General features: G+C 45.6%; 1 protein-coding gene across 1 annotated transcript in view; it reads left to right on the forward strand.

Annotated features, from left to right (window-relative positions):
• LOC139261147 (leucine-rich melanocyte differentiation-associated protein) overlaps positions 1 to 19,114 on the forward strand; it is an 86,451-nt gene that overhangs the window by 59,571 nt on the left and 7,766 nt on the right. Inside the window, exon 5 of the mRNA XM_070877057.1 lies at positions 18,927 to 19,004. Coding sequence (XP_070733158.1) covers positions 18,927 to 19,004 — 78 coding nt within the window. The remainder of the gene's footprint in view (positions 1 to 18,926; positions 19,005 to 19,114) is intronic.

Raw genomic sequence — 19,114 nt, forward strand, 5'->3', positions numbered from 1 at the left:
GGTGATGTCACAGCCAAGGGGATAAGTGATTGGCTGGATTGGTGAGTAGTTTTTCTTTTTTCTCTCCTATAATAGTGAGTAACTTGTTAACATTGTTGTTGCCAATTTAAGTTAATCTAAGAGTTAAGTCATGGCAGGAGAGCTCGGTCACGTGATATGCTCCTCCTGTACCATGTGGGAACTCAGGGACACTTCCGGTATCCCTGACGACTACGTGTGCGGGAAGTTGTCCGCCTCCAGCTCCTGCCGGTCCGCGTTGCGGAATTGGAGCTGAGAGTGGATTCACTCTGGAGCATCCACGATGCTGAGAATGACGTGAGTAGCACATGTAGCGAGCTGGTCTTACCACAGGTGAAGGGTCCACAGCCAGCTAGGGAATGGAAGACGAGCAGGAAGAGCAGTGCAAGGAAGGTAGTGCAGGGGTCCCCTGCGGTCATCCCCCTGCAAAACAGATACACCGTTTTGAGTACTGTTGAGGGGGATGACTCATCAGGGGAGGGCAGCAGCAGCCAAGTTCATGGCACCGTGGTTGGCTCTGCTGCACAGGAGGGCAGGAAAAAGAGTGGGAGAACGATAGTGATAAGGGATTCGATTGTAAGGGGAATAGATAGGCGTTTCTGCGGCCGCAACCGAGACTCCAGGATGGTATGTTGCCTCCCTGGTGCAAGGGTCAAGGATGTCTCGGAGCGGGTGCAGGACATTCTAAAAAGGGAGGGAGAACAGCCAGTTGTCGTGGTGCACATTGGTACCAACGACATAGGTAAAAAAAGGGATGAGGTCCTATGAGACGAATTTAAGGAGCTAGGAGCTAAATTAAAAAGTAGGACCTCAAAAGTAGTAATCTCGGGATTGCTACCAGTGCCACGTGCTAGTCAGAGTAGGAATCGCAGGATAGCTCAGATGAATATGTGGCTTGAGCAGTGGTGCAGCAGGGAGGGATTCAAATTCCTGGGGCATTGGAACAGGTTCTGGGGGAGGTGGGACCAGTACAAACCGGACGGTCTGCACCTGGGCAGGACCGGAACCAATGTCCTAGGGGGAGTTTTTGCTGGTGCTGTTGGGGAGGAGTTAAACTAATATGGCAGGGGGATGGGAACCAATGCAGGGAGACAGAGGGAAACAAAAAGGAGACAAAAGCAAAAGACAGAAAGGAGATGAGTAAAAGTGGAGGGCAGAGAAACCCAAGGCAAAAAACAAAAAGGGCCACTGAATATAAAGGGGCTGCAGGAGGGGTCAAAACTAAAAATCATGGTTTAAAAACTAGGATTAAAACACTCTACCTAAACGCACGCAGCATTTAAAATAAAGTAAATGAGTTGACGGCACAAATCATTACAAATGGATATGATTTGGTGGCCATTACAGAAACGTGGTTGCAGGGTGGCCAAGACTGGGAATTAAACATACAGGAGTATCTGACGATTCGGAAAGATAGACAAGAAGGGAAAGGAGGTGGGCTAGCTCTGTTAATAAAGGATGATATCAGGGCAGTTGTGAGGGACGATATTGGGTCTAATGAACAAAATGTTGAATCATTGTGGGTGGATATTAGAGATAGTAAGGGGAAAAAGTCACTGGTGGGCGTAGTTTATAGGCCCCCAAATAATAACTTCATGGTGGGGCGGGCAATAATCAAGGGAATAATGGAGGCATGTGAAAAAGGAACGGCAGTAGTCATGGGGGATTTTAACCTACATATCGATTGGTCAACTCAAATTGCACGGGGTAGCCTGGAGGATGAATTCATAGAATGCATACGGGATTGTTTCTTAGAACAGTATGTTACAGAACCTACAAGGGAGCAAGCTATCTTAGATCTGGTCCTGTGTAATGAGACAGGAAAAATAAACGATCTCCAAGTAAAAGATCCTCTTGGAATGAGTGATCACAGTATGGTTGAATTTGTAATACAGATTAAGGGTGAGGAAGTTGTGTCAGAAACGAGCGTACTATGCTTAAACAAAGGGGACTACAGTGGGATGAGGGCAGAGTTGGCTAAAGTAGACTGGAAACACAGACTAAACGGTGGCACAATTGAGGAACAGTGGAGGACTTTTAAGGAGCTCTTTCATAGAGCGCAACAAAATATATTTCAGTGAAAAAGAAGGATGGTAAGAGAAGGGATAACCAGCCGTGGATAACCAAGGAAATAAAGGAGTGTATCAAATCAAAGACCAATGCGTATAAGGTGGCCAAGGTTAGTGGGAAATTAGAAGATTGGGAACATTTTAAACAACAGCAAAGAATGACTAAAAAAGTAATAAAGAAAGGAAAGATAGATTACGAAGGTAAACTTGCACAACACATAAAAACAGATTGTAAAAGCTTTTATAGATATATAAAACGGAAAAGAGTGACTAAAGTAAATGTTGGTCCCTTAGAAGATGAGAAGGGGGATTTAATAATGGGAAATGTGGAAATGGCTGAGACTTTAAACAATTATTTTGCTTCGGTCTTCACAGTGGAAGACACAAAAACCATGCCAAAAATTGCTGGTCACAGGAATGTGGGAAGGGAGGACCTTGAGACAATCACTATCACTAGGGGGGTAGTGCTGGACAGGCTAATGGGACTCAAGGTAGACAAGTCCCCTCGTCCTGATGAAATGCATCCCAGGGTATTAAAAGAGATGGTGGAAGTTATAGCAGATGCATTCGTTATAATCTACCAAAATTCTCTGGACTCTTGGGAGGTACCAGCGGATTGGAAAGCAGCTAATGTAACATCTCTGTTTAAAAAAGGGGGCAGACAAAAGGCAGGTAACTATAGGCCGGTTAGTTTAACATCTGTAGTGGGGGAAATGCTTGAAACTATCATTAAGGAAGAAATAGCGGGACATCTAGATAGGAATAGAGCAATCAAGCAGACGCAGCATGGATTCATGAAGGGGAAATCATGTTTAACTAATTTATGGTCAGTCGCTGAATTCAACAGGTGAGATAATGCCCTCTCGCAGCAGCCGGTCCAATTGGCTTTCGATTTTTTCCCTCATCACATACGGCACCGCTCTGCCTTTGTGATGCACTGGCCTGGCGATGTGTATCACTACTTTAGTGCCTTTGAAAGTCCCGATGCCCGGTTGGAATAGTGACTCGAATTGTTGTAGGACTTGTGAGCATGAACTTCGCTCCACCGAGGACATTGCGTGAATATCCCCCCATTTCCAGTTCATCTCGGCTAACCAGCTCCTCCCCAACAGTGCGGGACCATTGCCCGGGACAATCCAGAGTGGCAGCCTGTTCACTAACCCATTGTGTGTGACAGCCAACATTGCACTGCCTAGCACCGGAATGATTTATTTGGTGTAAGTCCGTAATTGTGTCTCAATACGTTCTAATTTGGGTCTACTGGCTTTGAGTGACCAAAGCTTCTCAATTTGCTGAACGCCCATGAGTGACTGGCTGGCCCCAGTGTCCAGCTCCATGTGTACTGGGATACCGTTCAACAAAACCCTCATCATCATTGGTGGCGTTTTGGTGTATGAACTGTGAATATTTGCCGCATGGACCCGCTGAACCTCGGCGTCCATCGATTTGCCCCAAAAGTCATCCTGCCTCACAGAACCCTCTTCTGGTCCATCTGCCTCATATATTAGTCTGGTTGCAGGTTTTCTGCACATTCGAGCTAAATGGCCACTCAGATTGCAGTTTCTGCAGACAAACTGTTGGAATCTGCAAGATGTGGCTGAGTGTTTTCCCCCACACCTCCAGCATGAGTTAAAGTTTCCATTGTTGGGGACAAAGGGACTATGGCCTCGAATTCCGCGCTGACTGTCTCTTTGACTGTTTTTAAGTACTCTATTTGTGGGTGTCAATGGCCCCATCCCGGGCCGCATTGTCCAGTGTGATGGCGTGAACGTCCGTTCAGCCTGCCATTGTCTCTGTTGAGGTCCTGCTCTGGGGTCTATTGCTGCCTGGTAAATGTCGGACTGCCCCTGCCTGCCTGCAGAGCTCTGAGTAGCATTAATGATGTTGACTCCCTGATCCATAAGAACATAACATAAGAACATAAGAATTAGGAACAGGAGTAGGCCATCTAGCCCCTCGAACCTGGCTGATCTGGCCATGGACTCAGCTCCACTTACCCGCCCACTCCCCGTAGCCCTTAATTCCCTTATTGGTTAAAAATCTATCTATCTGTGACTTGAATACATTCAATGAGCTAGCCTCAACTGCTTCATTGGGCAGAGAATTCCACAGATTCACAACCCTCTGGGAGAAGAAATTCCCTCTCAACTCGGTTTTAAATTGATTCCCCCGTATTTTGAGGCTGTGCCCCCTAGTTCTAGTCTCCCCGACCAGTGGAAACAACCTCTCTTCCTCTATCTTGTCTATCCATTTCATTATTTTAAATGTTTCTATAAGATCACCCTCATCCTTCTGAACTCCAAGGAGTAAAGACCCAGTCTACTCAATCTATCATCATAAGGTAACCCCCTCATCTCCGGAATCAGCCTAGTGAATCGTCTCTGTACCCCCTCCAAAGCCAGTATATCCTTCCTTAAGTAAGGTGACCAAAACTGCACGCAGTACTCCAGGTGCAGCCTCACCAATACCCTGTACAGTTGCAGCAGGACCTCCCTGCTTTTGTACTCCATCCCTCTCGCAATGAAGGCCAACATTCCATTCGCCTTCCTGATTACCTGCTGCACCTGCAAACTAACTTTTTGGGAATCATGCACAAGGACCCCCAGGTCCCTCTGTACCTCAGCATGTTGTAATTTCTCCCCATTCAAATAATATTCCCTTTTACTGTTTTTTTTTCCAAGGTGGATGACCTCACATTTTCCGACATTGTATTTCATCTGCCAATACTTAGCCCATTCGCTTAACCTATCTAAATCTCTTTGCAGCCTCTCTGTGTCCTCTACACAATCCACTTTCCCACTAATCTTTGTGTCATCTGCAAATTTTGTTACACTACACTCTGTCCCCCTTCCAGGTCATCTATGTATATTGTAAACAGTTGTGGTCCCAGCACCGATCCCTGTGGCACACCACTAACCACCGATTTCCAACCCGAAAAGGACCCATTTATCCCGACTCTCTGCTTTCTGTTCGCCAGCCAATTCTCTATCCATGCTAATACATTTCCTCTGACTCCGCGTACCTCGATCTTCTGCAGTAACCTTTTGTGTGGCACCTTATCGAATGCCTTTTGGAAATCTAAATACACCACATCCATCGGTACACCTCTATCCACCATGCTCGTTATATCCTCAAAGAATTCCAGTAAATTAGTTAAACATGATTTCCACTTCATGAATCCATGCTGCGTCTGCTTGATTGCACTATTCCTATCTAGATGTCCCGCTATTTCTTCCTTAATGATAGTTTCAAGCATTTTCCCCACTACAGATGTTAAACTAACCGGCCTATAGTTACCTGCCTTTTGTCTGCCCCCTTTTTTAAACAGAGGCATTACATTAGCTGCTTTCCAATCCGCTGGTACCTCCCCAGAGTCCAGAGAATTTTGGTAGATTATAACGAATGCATCTGCTATAACTTCTTCCATCTCTTTTAATACCCTGGGATGCATTTCATCAGGACCAGGGGACTTATCTACCTTGAGTCCCATTAGCCTGTCCAGCACTACCCCACTAGTGATAGTGATTGTCTCAAGGTCCTCCCTTCCCACATTCCTGTGACCAGCAATTTCTGGCATGGTTTTTGTGTCTTCCACTGTGAAGACCGAAGCAAAATAATTGTTTAAGATCTCAGCCATTTCCACATTTCCCATTATTAAATCCCCCTTCTCATCTTCCAAGGGACGAACATTTACTTTAGTCACTCTTTTCCATTTTATATATCTGTAAAAGCTTTTACAATCTGTTTTTATGTTTTGCGCAAGTTTACCTTCGTAATCTATCTTTCATTTCTTTATTGCTTTTTTAGTCATTCTTTGATGTTTTAAATTTTCCCAATCTTCTAATTTCCCACTAACCTTGGCCACCTTATACGCATTGGTTTTTAATTTGATAGTCTCCTTTATTTCCTTGGTTATCCACGGCTGGTTATCCCTTCTCTTACCGCCCTTCTTTTTCACTGGAATATATTTTGTTGCGCACTATGAAAGAGCTCCTTAAAAGTCCTCCACTGTTCCTCAATTGTGCCACCGTTTAGTCTGTGTTTCCAGTCTACTTTAGCCAACTCTGCCCTCATCCCACTGTAGTCCCCTTTGTTTAAGCATAGTACGCTCGTTTCTGACACAACTTCCTCACCCTCAATCTGTATTACAAATTCAACCATATTGTGATCACTCATTCCGAGAGGATCTTTTACGAGGAGATCGTTTATTTTTCCTGTCTCATTACACAGGACCAGATCTAAGATAGCTTGCTCCCTTGTAGGTTCTGTAACATACTGTTCTAAGAAACAATCCCGTATGCATTCTATGAATTCCTCCTCCAGGCTACCCCGTGCGATTTGATTTGACCAATCGATATGTAGGTTAAAATCCCCCATGACTACTGCCGTTCCTTTTTCACTTGCCTCCATTATTCCCTTGATTATTGCCCGCCCCACCATGAAGTTATTATTTGGGGGCCTATAAACTACGCCCACCAGTGACTTTTTTCCCTTACTATCTCTAATCTCCACCCACAATGATTCAACATTTTGTTCATTAGACCCAATATCGTCTCTCACAACTACCCTGATATCATTCTTTATTAACAGAGCTACCCCACCTCCTTTCCCTTCTTGTCTATCTTTCCGAATCGTCAGATACCCCTGTATGTTTAATTCCCAGTCTTGGCCACCCTGCAACCATGTTTCTGTAATGGCCACCAAATCATACCCATTTGTAATGATTTGTGCCGTCAACTCATTTACTTTATTTCAAATGCTACGTGCGTTTAGGTAGAGTGTTTTAATCCTAGTTTTTAAACCATGATTTTTAGTTTTGACCCCTCCTGCAGCCCTTTTATATTCAGTGGTCCTTTTTGTTTTTTGCCTTGGGTTTCTCTGCCCTCCACTTTTACTCATCTCCTTTCTGTCTTTTGCTTTTGTCTCATTTTTGTTTCCCTCTGTCTCCCTGTATAGGTTCCCACCCCCCTGCCATATTAGTTTAATCCCTCCCCAACAGCACCAGCAAACACTCCCCCTAGGACATTGGTTCCGGTCCTGCCCAGGTGCAGACCGTCCGGTTTGTACTGGTTCCACCTCCCCCTGAACCGGTTCCAATGTCCTAGGAATTTGAATCCCTCCCTACTGCACCACTGCTCAAGCCACATATTCATCTGAGCTATCCTGCGATTCCTACTCTGACTATCGATCGCCGCGTTAGAGGCAGAATTGCGCGCGTAAATCATTTTCGTCTCTTCCTGACCCGCCATGAAAGTTTGAGCTCACAACGCTGCCGCTTCCAAGGTCAAGTCCTTGATTAACTTGTGAAAAATTCCCACATGACCGACACCCTCGATAAAGAAGTCCCTTAGCATCTCCCCCCTGCAGGCGTCTGTGAACTTACAGAGGCTGGCCAAACGCCGGAGGTCCGCTACAAAGTCCGGTATGCTCTGTCCTTCATGATGTCGATGGGTGTAGAATCTGTGTCGAGCCATGTGTATGCTGCTCGCCGGTTTGAGGTGCTCCGCAATTAATTTGCTAAGCTCTTCAAAGGTTTTGTCCGACGGCTTTTCGGGTGCCAGTAAGTCCTTCATGAGCGCATAGGTCTTTGGCCCGCAGCTGGTCAGGAGATGAGCCCGAGGCTTGTCGGCCGCTGCATCCCCCAGACAGTCTTTTGTAACGAAGCTTTGCTGGAGCCTCTCGACAAAATCATCCCAGTCTGCCCCAACACAGTACCGTTCCTCTGTGCTACCGGTGGCCATTCTCGTGGGTTGTGAATTCCCATTTCTCGTCGCCAATGTAAAGTCCTTATTCTGCAGCATGAAACCACACGAGGCACATTCCAGGGACAAGGCCCCTCTGTGACCTTAACTCTTTATTACAGGACTCCAGAAATGATGACCCTGCGTGGGACCTTCCTTTATATACCTGTGTGATCAGGTAAGGAGTGTCTCCCACAAGTTCACCCCCCTGTGGCCAAGGTGTGCATCTAAGTTAAGTGTATACAGTAATACAATGGTGTTACATTGTAGTTACAAACATGAGACTGTGTACTATCAGCATCTTGGTACAAGGTTACATTTAGATACCTGCATTTGTTAGTTTCATTTTTTTCATTAGTATCACCAGCATCACTGTTCAACAGTACATTTATGTACTTGCATTTGTTGATTGCATCTTTTACTTTCATATCACCGGCATCGCTGTTCAACGGTACATTTGTATACTTGCATTTGTTAATTACATCTTTATCATTGGTGTCACCTGCATCGCTGTACAAAGAGTGGAACTATCCCTTTAATTGTTCTGAGTTGCCAGTCTCCTTTAAAAGGGCCTTGCAATCTTTACCCCAATCCGGTTCGCTGCTCGGCATCACGTGTTGCCTCCTCAACGCTGCCCCTCGTGGTCTGGTCGCAGCCATCTTGATTTGAGATGCTTCACCTTGTGATGCGGGCGCCATCTTATTTCTCTTCATGAGGTAGGCTGTGGTGATCCTTTTCTCCCCAGGTTTTGCCACGGAAGCCGGGAATCTACCTTCTGCGCCGATCTTCTTCCCTCGGAGTCCTGCCACTGAAGCCCCGAAGGTGAGGTCTGGTCATTCAGGTGGGATCATCCCGCCGTTGATTTGTGCAGTCTGTGTCATCGCCACTCAGTCGAGCTGGACGGTAGGCTTTCCAGGTGCTGTGATGGATCCAAATTAGGGGCCGCGTAGGATGTCAATCGCCGGGGCCTGGAGACTTTCCCAGCTCCAACAGATTTGTATTTGCTTCATCCATCTTCTTCCCAGCAGCGTTGGACCATCACCAGCAACGATCCACAAAGGTAGCTTGTGCATCACGCCACCATAGGACACCTGGGCATCCATGCTGCCATGACTGGGATGGTGCCTTTTGTGTAAGTGAGCAGCTTTGCCTGGGTTGGGAGCATTTTGGGTCGTTCGGCGGGATTTTCCCAGAGTTTCTTGAAGGCCGTCTGATTCATCAGCGATTGGCTCGCCTCTGTGTCGACCTCCATCGAGACTGGAACACCATTGATTTCTAATTCCATTTTCCACGGGGAACACTTGGTAGAGCAGGTATACACTCCGTACATCTCTTCCAGGGGCTGAGCCACTTCATGGACTCTTTCTTCGTCATCATCAGCGCTGGAGCCCAGGTGATTGGCCAGCTCTTCAGCGACTCGGTGAGTAAAATTTCTTCTACACATTCGCTGGAGATGGCCTTTATTGTTACAGCCTTTGCAAGTATAGTCTTTGTATCGGCACTGGTATGCCTGTGATTTCCTCCACAGTGCCAGCACGGGGCTAGCCGGTTTGCCCCATGTGGCGGACTCAGGGTTGCGGGACTCGGGGCAGCAGCCTTGCCTCTGAAAGGCGGCAGTTAGTTCACTGTACTCGTCGGGTTACAGTCCTGGGGGTGAGTCATCATCCTCTTGGAATCGCAGGCCGAAGTCATGAATGCCTGGCTCACTTTCATTGCCTTCTGCAGAGTGACCGTAGTGTCTGCAGAGAGCAGCTTGTGGAGGAGGCCCTCGTGTCCGATTCCAATAACAAAGATGTCCCTTAGTGCTTCGATGAGATGGTCGCCAAAATCACACGGTGCAGCCAATCATCTCAGGTCTGCAGCATATTTTGCATTTTCTCAGCCTTTGGGCCGCCAGTGGGTGTACAACCGGTGTCTAGCTGTGAGAAAGCTCTCTTTAGGTTTGAGCTGTTCCTGTATTATTGTTACGAGCTCTGTGTATGTTTTGGTTGTCATCTTCACTGGGGATAGCAGGTCCCTGATGAGGCCATGGACAGTGGGCCCACAACTGCTGAGCAGGATAGCTCGGCGCTTATCAGCCAGCAAGGTCGGTGTGTCTCCAGCCAGGTCGTTCACGATGAAAAAGTGTTCAAGCCTTCCCATAAAGGCATCCCAATCTTCCCCATCAGCGAATTGTTGAAAAGTTGCTTAGGTTAGACATGTTGCACATGGAAATTCGTAATCTCGTCGCCAGTTGTGGTATATGTAAGTACTCTAGTAATGACTCCACGAGGTAAGGGTATTGTACTTGAACTGTAGTGACCTTAGTCCATTTATTGCAGCTCCTTGAATGAGGACACAATGAGGTGAGCTCCCTTTTATACTTGGTTACCTGCAGTGTGCAGGTGACCCTTAGGTCTCCATCGGTAGCAACCTCTGGAAATTTGCTTGACAAATCTTCGAGAATTTTTTGAGGATGTAACTAGTAGAGTGGACAAGGGAGAACCAGTGGATGTGGTGCATTTGGACTTTCAAAAGGCTTTTGACAAGGTCCCACACAAGAGATTGGTGTGCAAAATTAAAGCCACATGGCATTGGGGGTAATGTATTTACGTGGATAGAGAACTGGTTGGCAGACAGGAAGCAGAGACTCGGGATAAATGGGTCCTTTTCAGAATGGCAGGCAGTGACTAGTGGGGTGCCGTAGGGTTCAGTGCAGGGACCCCAGCTATTTACAATATACATCAATGATTTAGATGAAGGAATTGAGTGTAATATCTCCAAGTTTGCAGATGACACTAAGCTGGGTGGCAGTGTGAGCTGTGAGGAGGATGCTAAGAGGCTGCAGGGTGAGTGGGCAAATGTATGGCAGATGCAGTATAATGTGGATAAATGTGAGGTTATCCACTTTGGTGACAAAAGCAGGAAGGCAGAATATTATCTGAATGGCGGCAGATTAGGAAAAGGGGAGGTGCAATCAGACCTGGGTGTCATGGTGCATCAGTCATTAAAAGTTGGCATGCAGGTACAGCAGGTGGTGAAGAAGGCAAATGGTATGTTGGCCTTCATAGCTAGGGGATTTGAGTATAGGAGCAGGGAAGTCTTACTGCAGTTGTACAGGGCCTTGGTGAGGCCTCACCTGGAATATTGTGTTCAATTTTGGTCTCCTAATCTGAGGAAGGACGTTCTTGCTATTGAGGGAGTGCAGCGAAGGTTCACCAGACTGATTCCCAGGATGGCAGGACTGACATATAAGGAAAGACTGGATCGATTGGGCCTGTATTCACTGGAGTTTAGAGAAATGAGAGGGGATCTCATAGAAGCATATAAAATACTGACGGGATTGGACAAGTTAGAGGCAGGAAGAATGTTCCCGATACTGAGGAAGTCCAGAATGGGGGGTCACAGTCTAAGGATAAGGGGTAAGCCATTTAGGACTGAGATGAGGAGAAACTTCTTCACTCAGAGAGTTGTTAACCTGTGGAATTCTCTACTGCAGAAAGTTGTTGAAGTCAGTTTGTTAGATATATTCAAGAGGGAGTTAGATATGGCGCCTATGGCTAAAGGGATCAAGAGATATAGAGAGAAAGCAGGAAAGGGGTACTGAGGGGAATGATCAGCCATGATCTTATTGAATGGTGGTGCAGGCTCAAAGGGCCGAATGGCCTATTCCTGCACAATTTTCTATGTTTCTATGTTACAGGTATGGTGTATACAGTGTGAGGATACATTCAGTGGTCTAGTGTTACATTACATACATTATACATACACAACAGCGGATTCCAGTGGTGTGGTGCAGCGAGGCACACCCAGGGCCCCACCTTCCGAGGTTACTAGTCCCAGTGGTGGGGTGCAGCGAGGCACACCCAGGGTCCCATTGTCCCAGGCTGCAGGTTCCAGTGGTGGGGTGCGAGCCACACCCGTGGGGAGGAGGGAAAGGAGAGCTCGACCACCACGCTCTCCTGAGGTGCAGGATCTAACAGATGTGGTTCAGATGATGTCATTAAGTGCGGAGAGCATTGACCTTACCCGATCACTCCTGGACGCCATCAGTACCAGAGATGTTAGAAAGAATCATCATCATCATAGGTAGTCCTTCGAAATAAGGATGACTTGCTTCCACGCCAAAAAAGGATGAGTTCACAGGTGTTTCAATGAAGGACCTACATCCTGAGGGGAGGAAGATGCCTGTGTGTGAATTTTTTTAACGTGTGGTGACCATTGCACACCAGCCACCACACGGGCTTGACAAACCTAGGTCCTGGTCCAGTGGCAAGGGTTATCCAAGACGACTGGAGACCTGCTCTGCAGCACGGACCTAGTGCGTGTACATATCGCAATGTGGGCTGGCCCGTGCTGCCCCTAGGCCTCTGGCCCCGAAATCACGCTTCTCCTGGGCCCCAGTTACATCCCTCCACAGTCTCTCGTCGCTTCTACTGTATCTGCCTATGCTCCAATCACTGACCTGGACCTTGATGACATCAGAATAAGCTTATTCAGAAAGAATAAGCTTGGTAGCAAGCTCAGAAACACTGCGCCATCGCCTGCGGGCAGGGGTGGTGGAGTGTCCAAGAACAAGCGCAGCGGGCGGTCTTAGAATAAGGTGGAGGAGAGATGGGTGCAGCCTTTCTTTGCTGTTGTTGTTGTTACTATTATTATTGTTACTGTTGTAACTGTTCTCAAATTAAAAGTTTTTTGTAAGTTATGTAAATTTACAAGTTTATAAGAGATCTTAAAAAGTGATCTTTAAGGAAAGTTTGATACATGAATAATTTTATTAAAGTTAAGTACATTGTTAAACTTTTGAATAAAATATACTTTACTTTAAAACTGAACCATGTTCCATTAACACAACACAACAGATTACGGAACAGCTCCAAACAGTAAACATGTCCATGTGGAATAGTTGTCACTGAGCTCTCAGGCATCAGTAAAGCATTCACGGATGAGCTGATGGCGCAAGGCTCGAGCGATCGTTAAAGGGGCACGATGGTCCACCCTCCTCCATCGTCGTGCGCCGGCCTCAGACACTTGCATGGTTTCCTCATCCTCATCGTCCTCCTCCTCCTGCTCGTCACCTGCATCTTCCACATCATTACCATCAGCCACTCTCACTGCAGGTGGGTCTTCCACTACCAGCTGCTGCTGCCTCATGATGGCTAAGTTATGCAGCATGCAGCACACAACAGTGAACTGACCAACAATCTCAGTGGAGTACAGCAAGTAGCCTCCGCAATGATCCAGGCATCAGAAATGCTGTTTCAAGATGCCAATGGTCTTCTCTATGATGATGCGCGTCGCAATGTGCAACATGTTGTATTCACAGTCAACTTCCATCCGGGTTACACGTAGGGGCATCATAAGCCAGGTGGTGAGGCCATACCCTTTGTTTCCCAATAGCCAGCTCTGCCCTTCTGGCTGCTGCTACTGAAACATGACAGATATAATGCTGTCACATAGGAAGAACGCATCATGGGTGCTCCCAGGGTATCTTGCATCGACTGACATGATAAGATGTATGTCGTCACACACAAGCTGCACATTAACGGAGTGGAAGCATTTTCTGTTCCTGTACATCTCGGAATCCTCCAAAGGTACTTGCAAGGCGATGTGGGTACAATCAATGCAGCCCTGTACCTTTGGGAAGCCAGCAATCTGGGAGAAGCCCATAGCCCTGTCATGGATTGCTTGGGCGGTCATGGGGAACTCTATGAAATCATTCCTCCATGTATACAGTGCAGCCGTCAGCTGGCGAATGCAGACATGTGTTGCATGTTGAGAGATGGTGCACAAATCCTCAGTTGTAGCTTGCAATGATCCGGAGGCACAAAATGAAAGTGCAGCTGTAACCTTCACTTCAACTGACAAAGCAGTCCTCCTGATGCTTCTAGGTTGCAGGTCTGCTTTGACCAACTCACAGATCTCAGTTACAACTTCGTTGAGGAAACGCAGCCTTCTGACACAGTCTGCATCACTCAGGTGCAGGTACGAATGCCTGTCTCGCTATTCCCGAGGTGGGTAAGGCCTCCTGCCCAGCAGCCTATGGGCTCTGATGTTTCTGATGCAATGAAGTCGAATCAATTGTCTCCTACATAGCACCATGATGCAGTAATCTCGCACAAGGTATGGCATTGTCAATATTGCCCCCATACTTAAATTTTAACCTTTGAAAGAAGCTCAAAACAGCAGGAAAGCAGGCAGGCAGGACAGGTACACAATTCTCTTTCTCCTCAAAGGTTTTGTGACTTCTCCTCTCTCCACCCCCCCTTAACTAATTGCAGTCTTGTGACTTTTCCATTCCCCCAGCCCGCCCCCCACACCGCTCATTGCAGTCTTCAGTGCAGAAGGATTCCGATCAGCACCTCGCTCTCTCTCCCTCTCTCCTCCCCCGCCCCCACCCCCCCCACGGGTTGTTTTGTAGCTGAGCCCCGAGCCCCGAGCTCCTGCTCGAGGCCGATTCTGCCGACCAAAGCTATGACCCTCCAGCCGTGCTTCAAGATGTTCGGTGGTGGCGTGAGTGAGTAAAAAAAATGTGAAAGTTTCTGAAATCCAACAAATTTACACTTCCTACATTGACAGGTAAAAAAAAAAATTAACTTTATTATTGATTTTGACAGTGTTCTTCACTCCCTCCAAAATCTTTGATTTAAAAACAATGACGTCTTTCAGCGCCGATTTGTGAATGTGCCCAGAAGGTTTTTTGGGAGTGGCCAGATACACCGATCTAGGAGGAAAAAATGTTGGCGAAACTGCGAAAAAATTTTAAAACTGGCGCAGGCAAAAAAACTGGCCTAGAAAAACCATAACGAAGTCAGTTACACCGGCGCAGATCACAGGGGAAACTTGGAGAAAAATAAATATGCCAAAAAAAATGTCGTGCGCCAAAAAAATGGCGCAAATGACCGGGGAAAATTGACCCATTATCTGGAGTTTAAAAGAATGAGAGGTGATCTCATCGAAATGTATAAAATTCTTAGAGGGTTTTACAGGGTAGATGCTGAGAGGCTGTTTCCCTTGGCTGGAGAGTCAAGAATGAGGGAGCATTGTCTCAGGATAAGTGGTCAGCATTTTAGGACTGAGATGAGGAACAATTCTTTTACTCAGTGGGTTGTGAATCTTTGAATTGTCTATCCCAGAGGGCTGTAGATGCTTAGTCATTGAATATATTCAAGACTGAGATCGATAGATTTTGGCCATTAAGTGAATCAAGGGATATGGGGATAGGACGAAAAAGTGGAGTTGAGGTAAAAGATCAACCATGATCTTATTGAATGCCAGAGCAGGCTCGAGGGGCCGTATGACCTACTCCTGCTCCTATTTCCTATGTTCTATTAAGACCCATCTTCAAACCCAACTCTTTGACAAAGCTTTTAGTTACCTGTCCTGATAGCTTCTACTTTGGCTCGGTGTTGCGTTTTGATGGATTATGCTTCATTTTCATTCTTTCATTTTTCAACGTTAAAGACGCAAGAGGAAAAGAATGAAAGAAAGGCTAGTATTTATTTAACGTCTTTCAGGACGTCTGAAATCACTTTACAGCCAATGTTGTGCTTTTGAAGTGTATTCACTGCTGTAATGTAGGGGGAAGGTGCCCCTTACCTCCAAAGAGGGCATCTTCCTTTGCTGCATCTTCTGAGATAAGAAACTCCAGAGCATCGTACTCAAAAGGAGCAATCCTTTAAGTGTCCTCAGTGCACAGCTCCATATTAACTATAAGCAGCAGGATTTAAAGAGCTGCTTTTGGCTTGCCTGTATCTCAGCCACACATACAATGCTTTCCTTTCCCAAAGGCAGTGAGTCTATTATCATTGTTAAAATGACCTGAGTGGTTAATTATTATCATTGAGGGGGTACAATAACATTTGGAAAATGAAGGTGGGAGCAGTGCTATGGCTGCAAGCATCTAAATATTTAGGACCCACTACAGGGGAATTAAAAACAAATCAAAGCATTAAGGGTATGAGTCAATTTACTTCCAATTTGAACACTACCAAATAACAGGACAACGATTATAGATGTCTTTTTATGAACATTTTGTTGAATATTTTTGTTTATACATAAGAACATAAGAATTAGGAACAGGAGTAGGCCATCTAGCCCCTCGAGCCTGCTCTGCCATTCATCAAGATCATGGCTGATCTGGCCGTGGACTCAGCTCCACTTACCTGCCCGCTCCCCATAACCCTTAATTCCCTTATTGGTTAAAAATCTATCTATCCGTGACTTGAATACATTTAATGAGCTAGCCTCAACTGCTTCCTTGGGCAGAGAATTCCACAGATTCACAACCCTCTGGGAGAAGAAATTCCTTCTCAATTCAGTTTTAAATCGGCTCCCCCGTATTTTGAGGCTGTGCCCCCTAGTTCTAGTCTCCCCGACCAGTGGAAACAACCTCTCTGCCTCTATCTTGTCTGTACCTTTCATTATTTTAAATGTTTCTATAAGATCACCCCTCATCCTTCTGAACTCCAACGAGTAAAGACCCAGTCTACTCAATCTATCATCATAAGGCAACCCCCTCATCTCCGGAATCAGCCTAGTGAATCGTCTCTGTACCACCTTTCAAAGCTAGTATATCCTTCCTTGAGTAAGGTGACCAAAACTGCACGCAGTACTCCAGGTGCGGCCTCACCAATACCCTGTACAGTTGCAGAAGGACCTCCCTGCTTTTGTACTCCATCCCTCTCGCAATGAAGGCCAACATTCCATTCGCCTTCCTGATTACCTGCTGCACCTGCAAATTAACTTTTTGGGAATCATGCACAAGGACCCCCAGGTCCTTCTGCACTGCAGCATGTTGTAATTTCTCCCCATTCAAATAATATTCCCTTTTACTGTTTTTTTTTCCAAGGTGGATGACCTCACACTTTCCGACATTGTATTCCATCTGCCAAACCTTAGCCCATTCACTTAACCTATCTAAATCTCTTTGCAGCCGCTCTGTGTCCTCTACACAACCCGCTTTCCCACTAATCTTTGTGTCATCTGCAAATTTTGTTACACTACACTCCGTCCCCTCTTCCAGGTCATCTATGTATATTATAAACAGTTGTGGTCCCAGCACCGATCCCTGTGGCACACCACTAAACACCGATTTCCAACCCGAAAAGGACCCATTTATCCCGACTCTCTGCTTTCTGTTAGCCAGCCAATTCTCTATCCATGCTAATACATTTCCTCTGACGCCGCGTACCTTTATCTTCTGCAGTAACCTTTTGTGTGGCACCTTATCGAATGCCTTTTGGAAATCTAAATACACCACATCCATCGGTACACCTCTATCCACCATGCTCGTTATATCCTCAAAGAATTCCAGTAAATTAGTTAAACATGATTTCCCCTTCATGAATCCATGTTGCGTCTGCTTGATTGCACTATTCCTATCTAGATGTCCCGCTATTTCTTCCTTAATGATAGTTTCAAGCATTTTCCCCACTACAGATGTTAAACTAACCGGCCGATAGTTACCTGCCTTTTTAGTCTGCCCCCTTTTTTAAACAGAGGAGTTACATTAGCTGCTTTCCAATCCGCTGGTACCTCCCCAGAGTCCAGAGAATTTTGGTAGATTATAACTAATGCATCTGCTATAACTTCCGCCATCTCTTTTAATACCCTGGGATGCATTTCATCAGGACCAGGGGACTTGTCTACCTTGAGTCCCATTAGCCTGTCCAGCACTCCCCTCCCCCCTAGTGATCGTGATTGTCTCAAGGTCCTACCTTCCCACATTACTGTGACCAACAATTTTTGGCATGGTTTTTGTGTTTTCCACTGTGAAGACCGAAGCAAAATAATTATTTAAGGTCTCAGCCATTTCCACATTTCCCATTATTAAATCCCCCTTCTCATCTTCTAAGGGACCAACATTTAGTTTAGTCACTCTTTTCCGTTTTATATATCTGTAAAAGCTTTACTATCTGTTTTTATGTTTTGCGCAAGTTTACCCTCATAATCTATCTTTCCTTTCTTTATTGCTTTCTTAGTCATTCTTTGCTGTTGCTTAAAATTTTCCCAATCTTCTAGTTTCCCACTAACCTTGGCCACCTTATACGCATTGGTTTTTAATTTGATACTCTCCTTTATTTCCTTGGTTATCCACGGCTGGTTATCCCTTCTCTTACCGCCCTTCTTTTTCACTGGAATATATTTTTGTTGAGCACTATGAAAGAGCTCCTTAAAAGTCCTCCACTGTTCCTCAATTGTGCCACCGTTTAGTCTGTGTTTCCAGTCTACTTTAGCCAACTCTGCCTTCAGCCCACTGTAGTCCCCTTTGTTTAAGCATAGTACGCTCGTTTGAGACACTACTTCCTCACCCTCAATCTGTATTACAAATTCAACCATACTGTGATCACTCATTCCAAGAGGATCTTTTACGAGGAGATCGTTTATTATTCCTGCCTCATTACACAGGACCAGATCTAAAATAACTTGCTCCCTTGTAGGTCCTGTAACATACTGTTCTAAGAAACAATCCCGTATGCATTCTATGAATTCCTCCTCCAGGCTACCCCGTGCGATTTGATTTGACCAATCGATATGTAGGTTAAAATCCCCCATGACTACTGCCGTTCCTTTTTCACATGCCTTCATTATTCCCTTGATTATTGCGCGCCCCATCGTGAAGTTATTATTTGGGGGCCTATAAACTACGCCCACCAGTGACTTTTTCCCCTTACTATCTCTAATCTCCATCCACAATGATTCAACATTTTGTTCATTAGAGCCAACATCGTCCCTCACAACTGTCCTGATATCATCCTTTATTAACAGAGCTACCCCACCTCCTTTCCCTTCTTGTCTATCTTTCCGAATCGTCAGATACCCCTGTATGTTTAATTCCCAGTCTTGGCCACCCTGCAACCACGTTTCTGTAATGGCCACCAAATCATACCCATTTGTAATGATTTGTGCCATCAACTCATTTACTTTATTTTGAATGCTGCGTGCGTTTAGGTAGAGTATTTTAATACTAGTTTTTAAACCATGATTTTTAGTTTTGACCCCTCCTGCAGCCCCTAGATATTCAGTGGCCCTTTAACTGTCTGCTTGTTGCAGTATTTTGAGTGTGGGTGCGACCAGTTTAATGACTCATTATTTTGCATATGAAACTTACCTTTAGGATTCTGAGCATGATGAACAATGAGGCTGCACCAAGCTACTTTAATGGAGGGAGTTTACAGGACTACGTAGATTATAGGTAAGCGATAAGACTTCTGCAAGCAGAAGGGACCACCAAAAGAATGAGACAAGTGTAACTATAAAGAGTGTGATGAAACAGAATTTTCGCATTTTGAAGCCCAAATTTTA

This window comes from Pristiophorus japonicus, chromosome 1 (assembly GCF_044704955.1).
Source record: "Pristiophorus japonicus isolate sPriJap1 chromosome 1, sPriJap1.hap1, whole genome shotgun sequence".
Taxonomy (NCBI): domain Eukaryota; kingdom Metazoa; phylum Chordata; class Chondrichthyes; family Pristiophoridae; genus Pristiophorus; species Pristiophorus japonicus.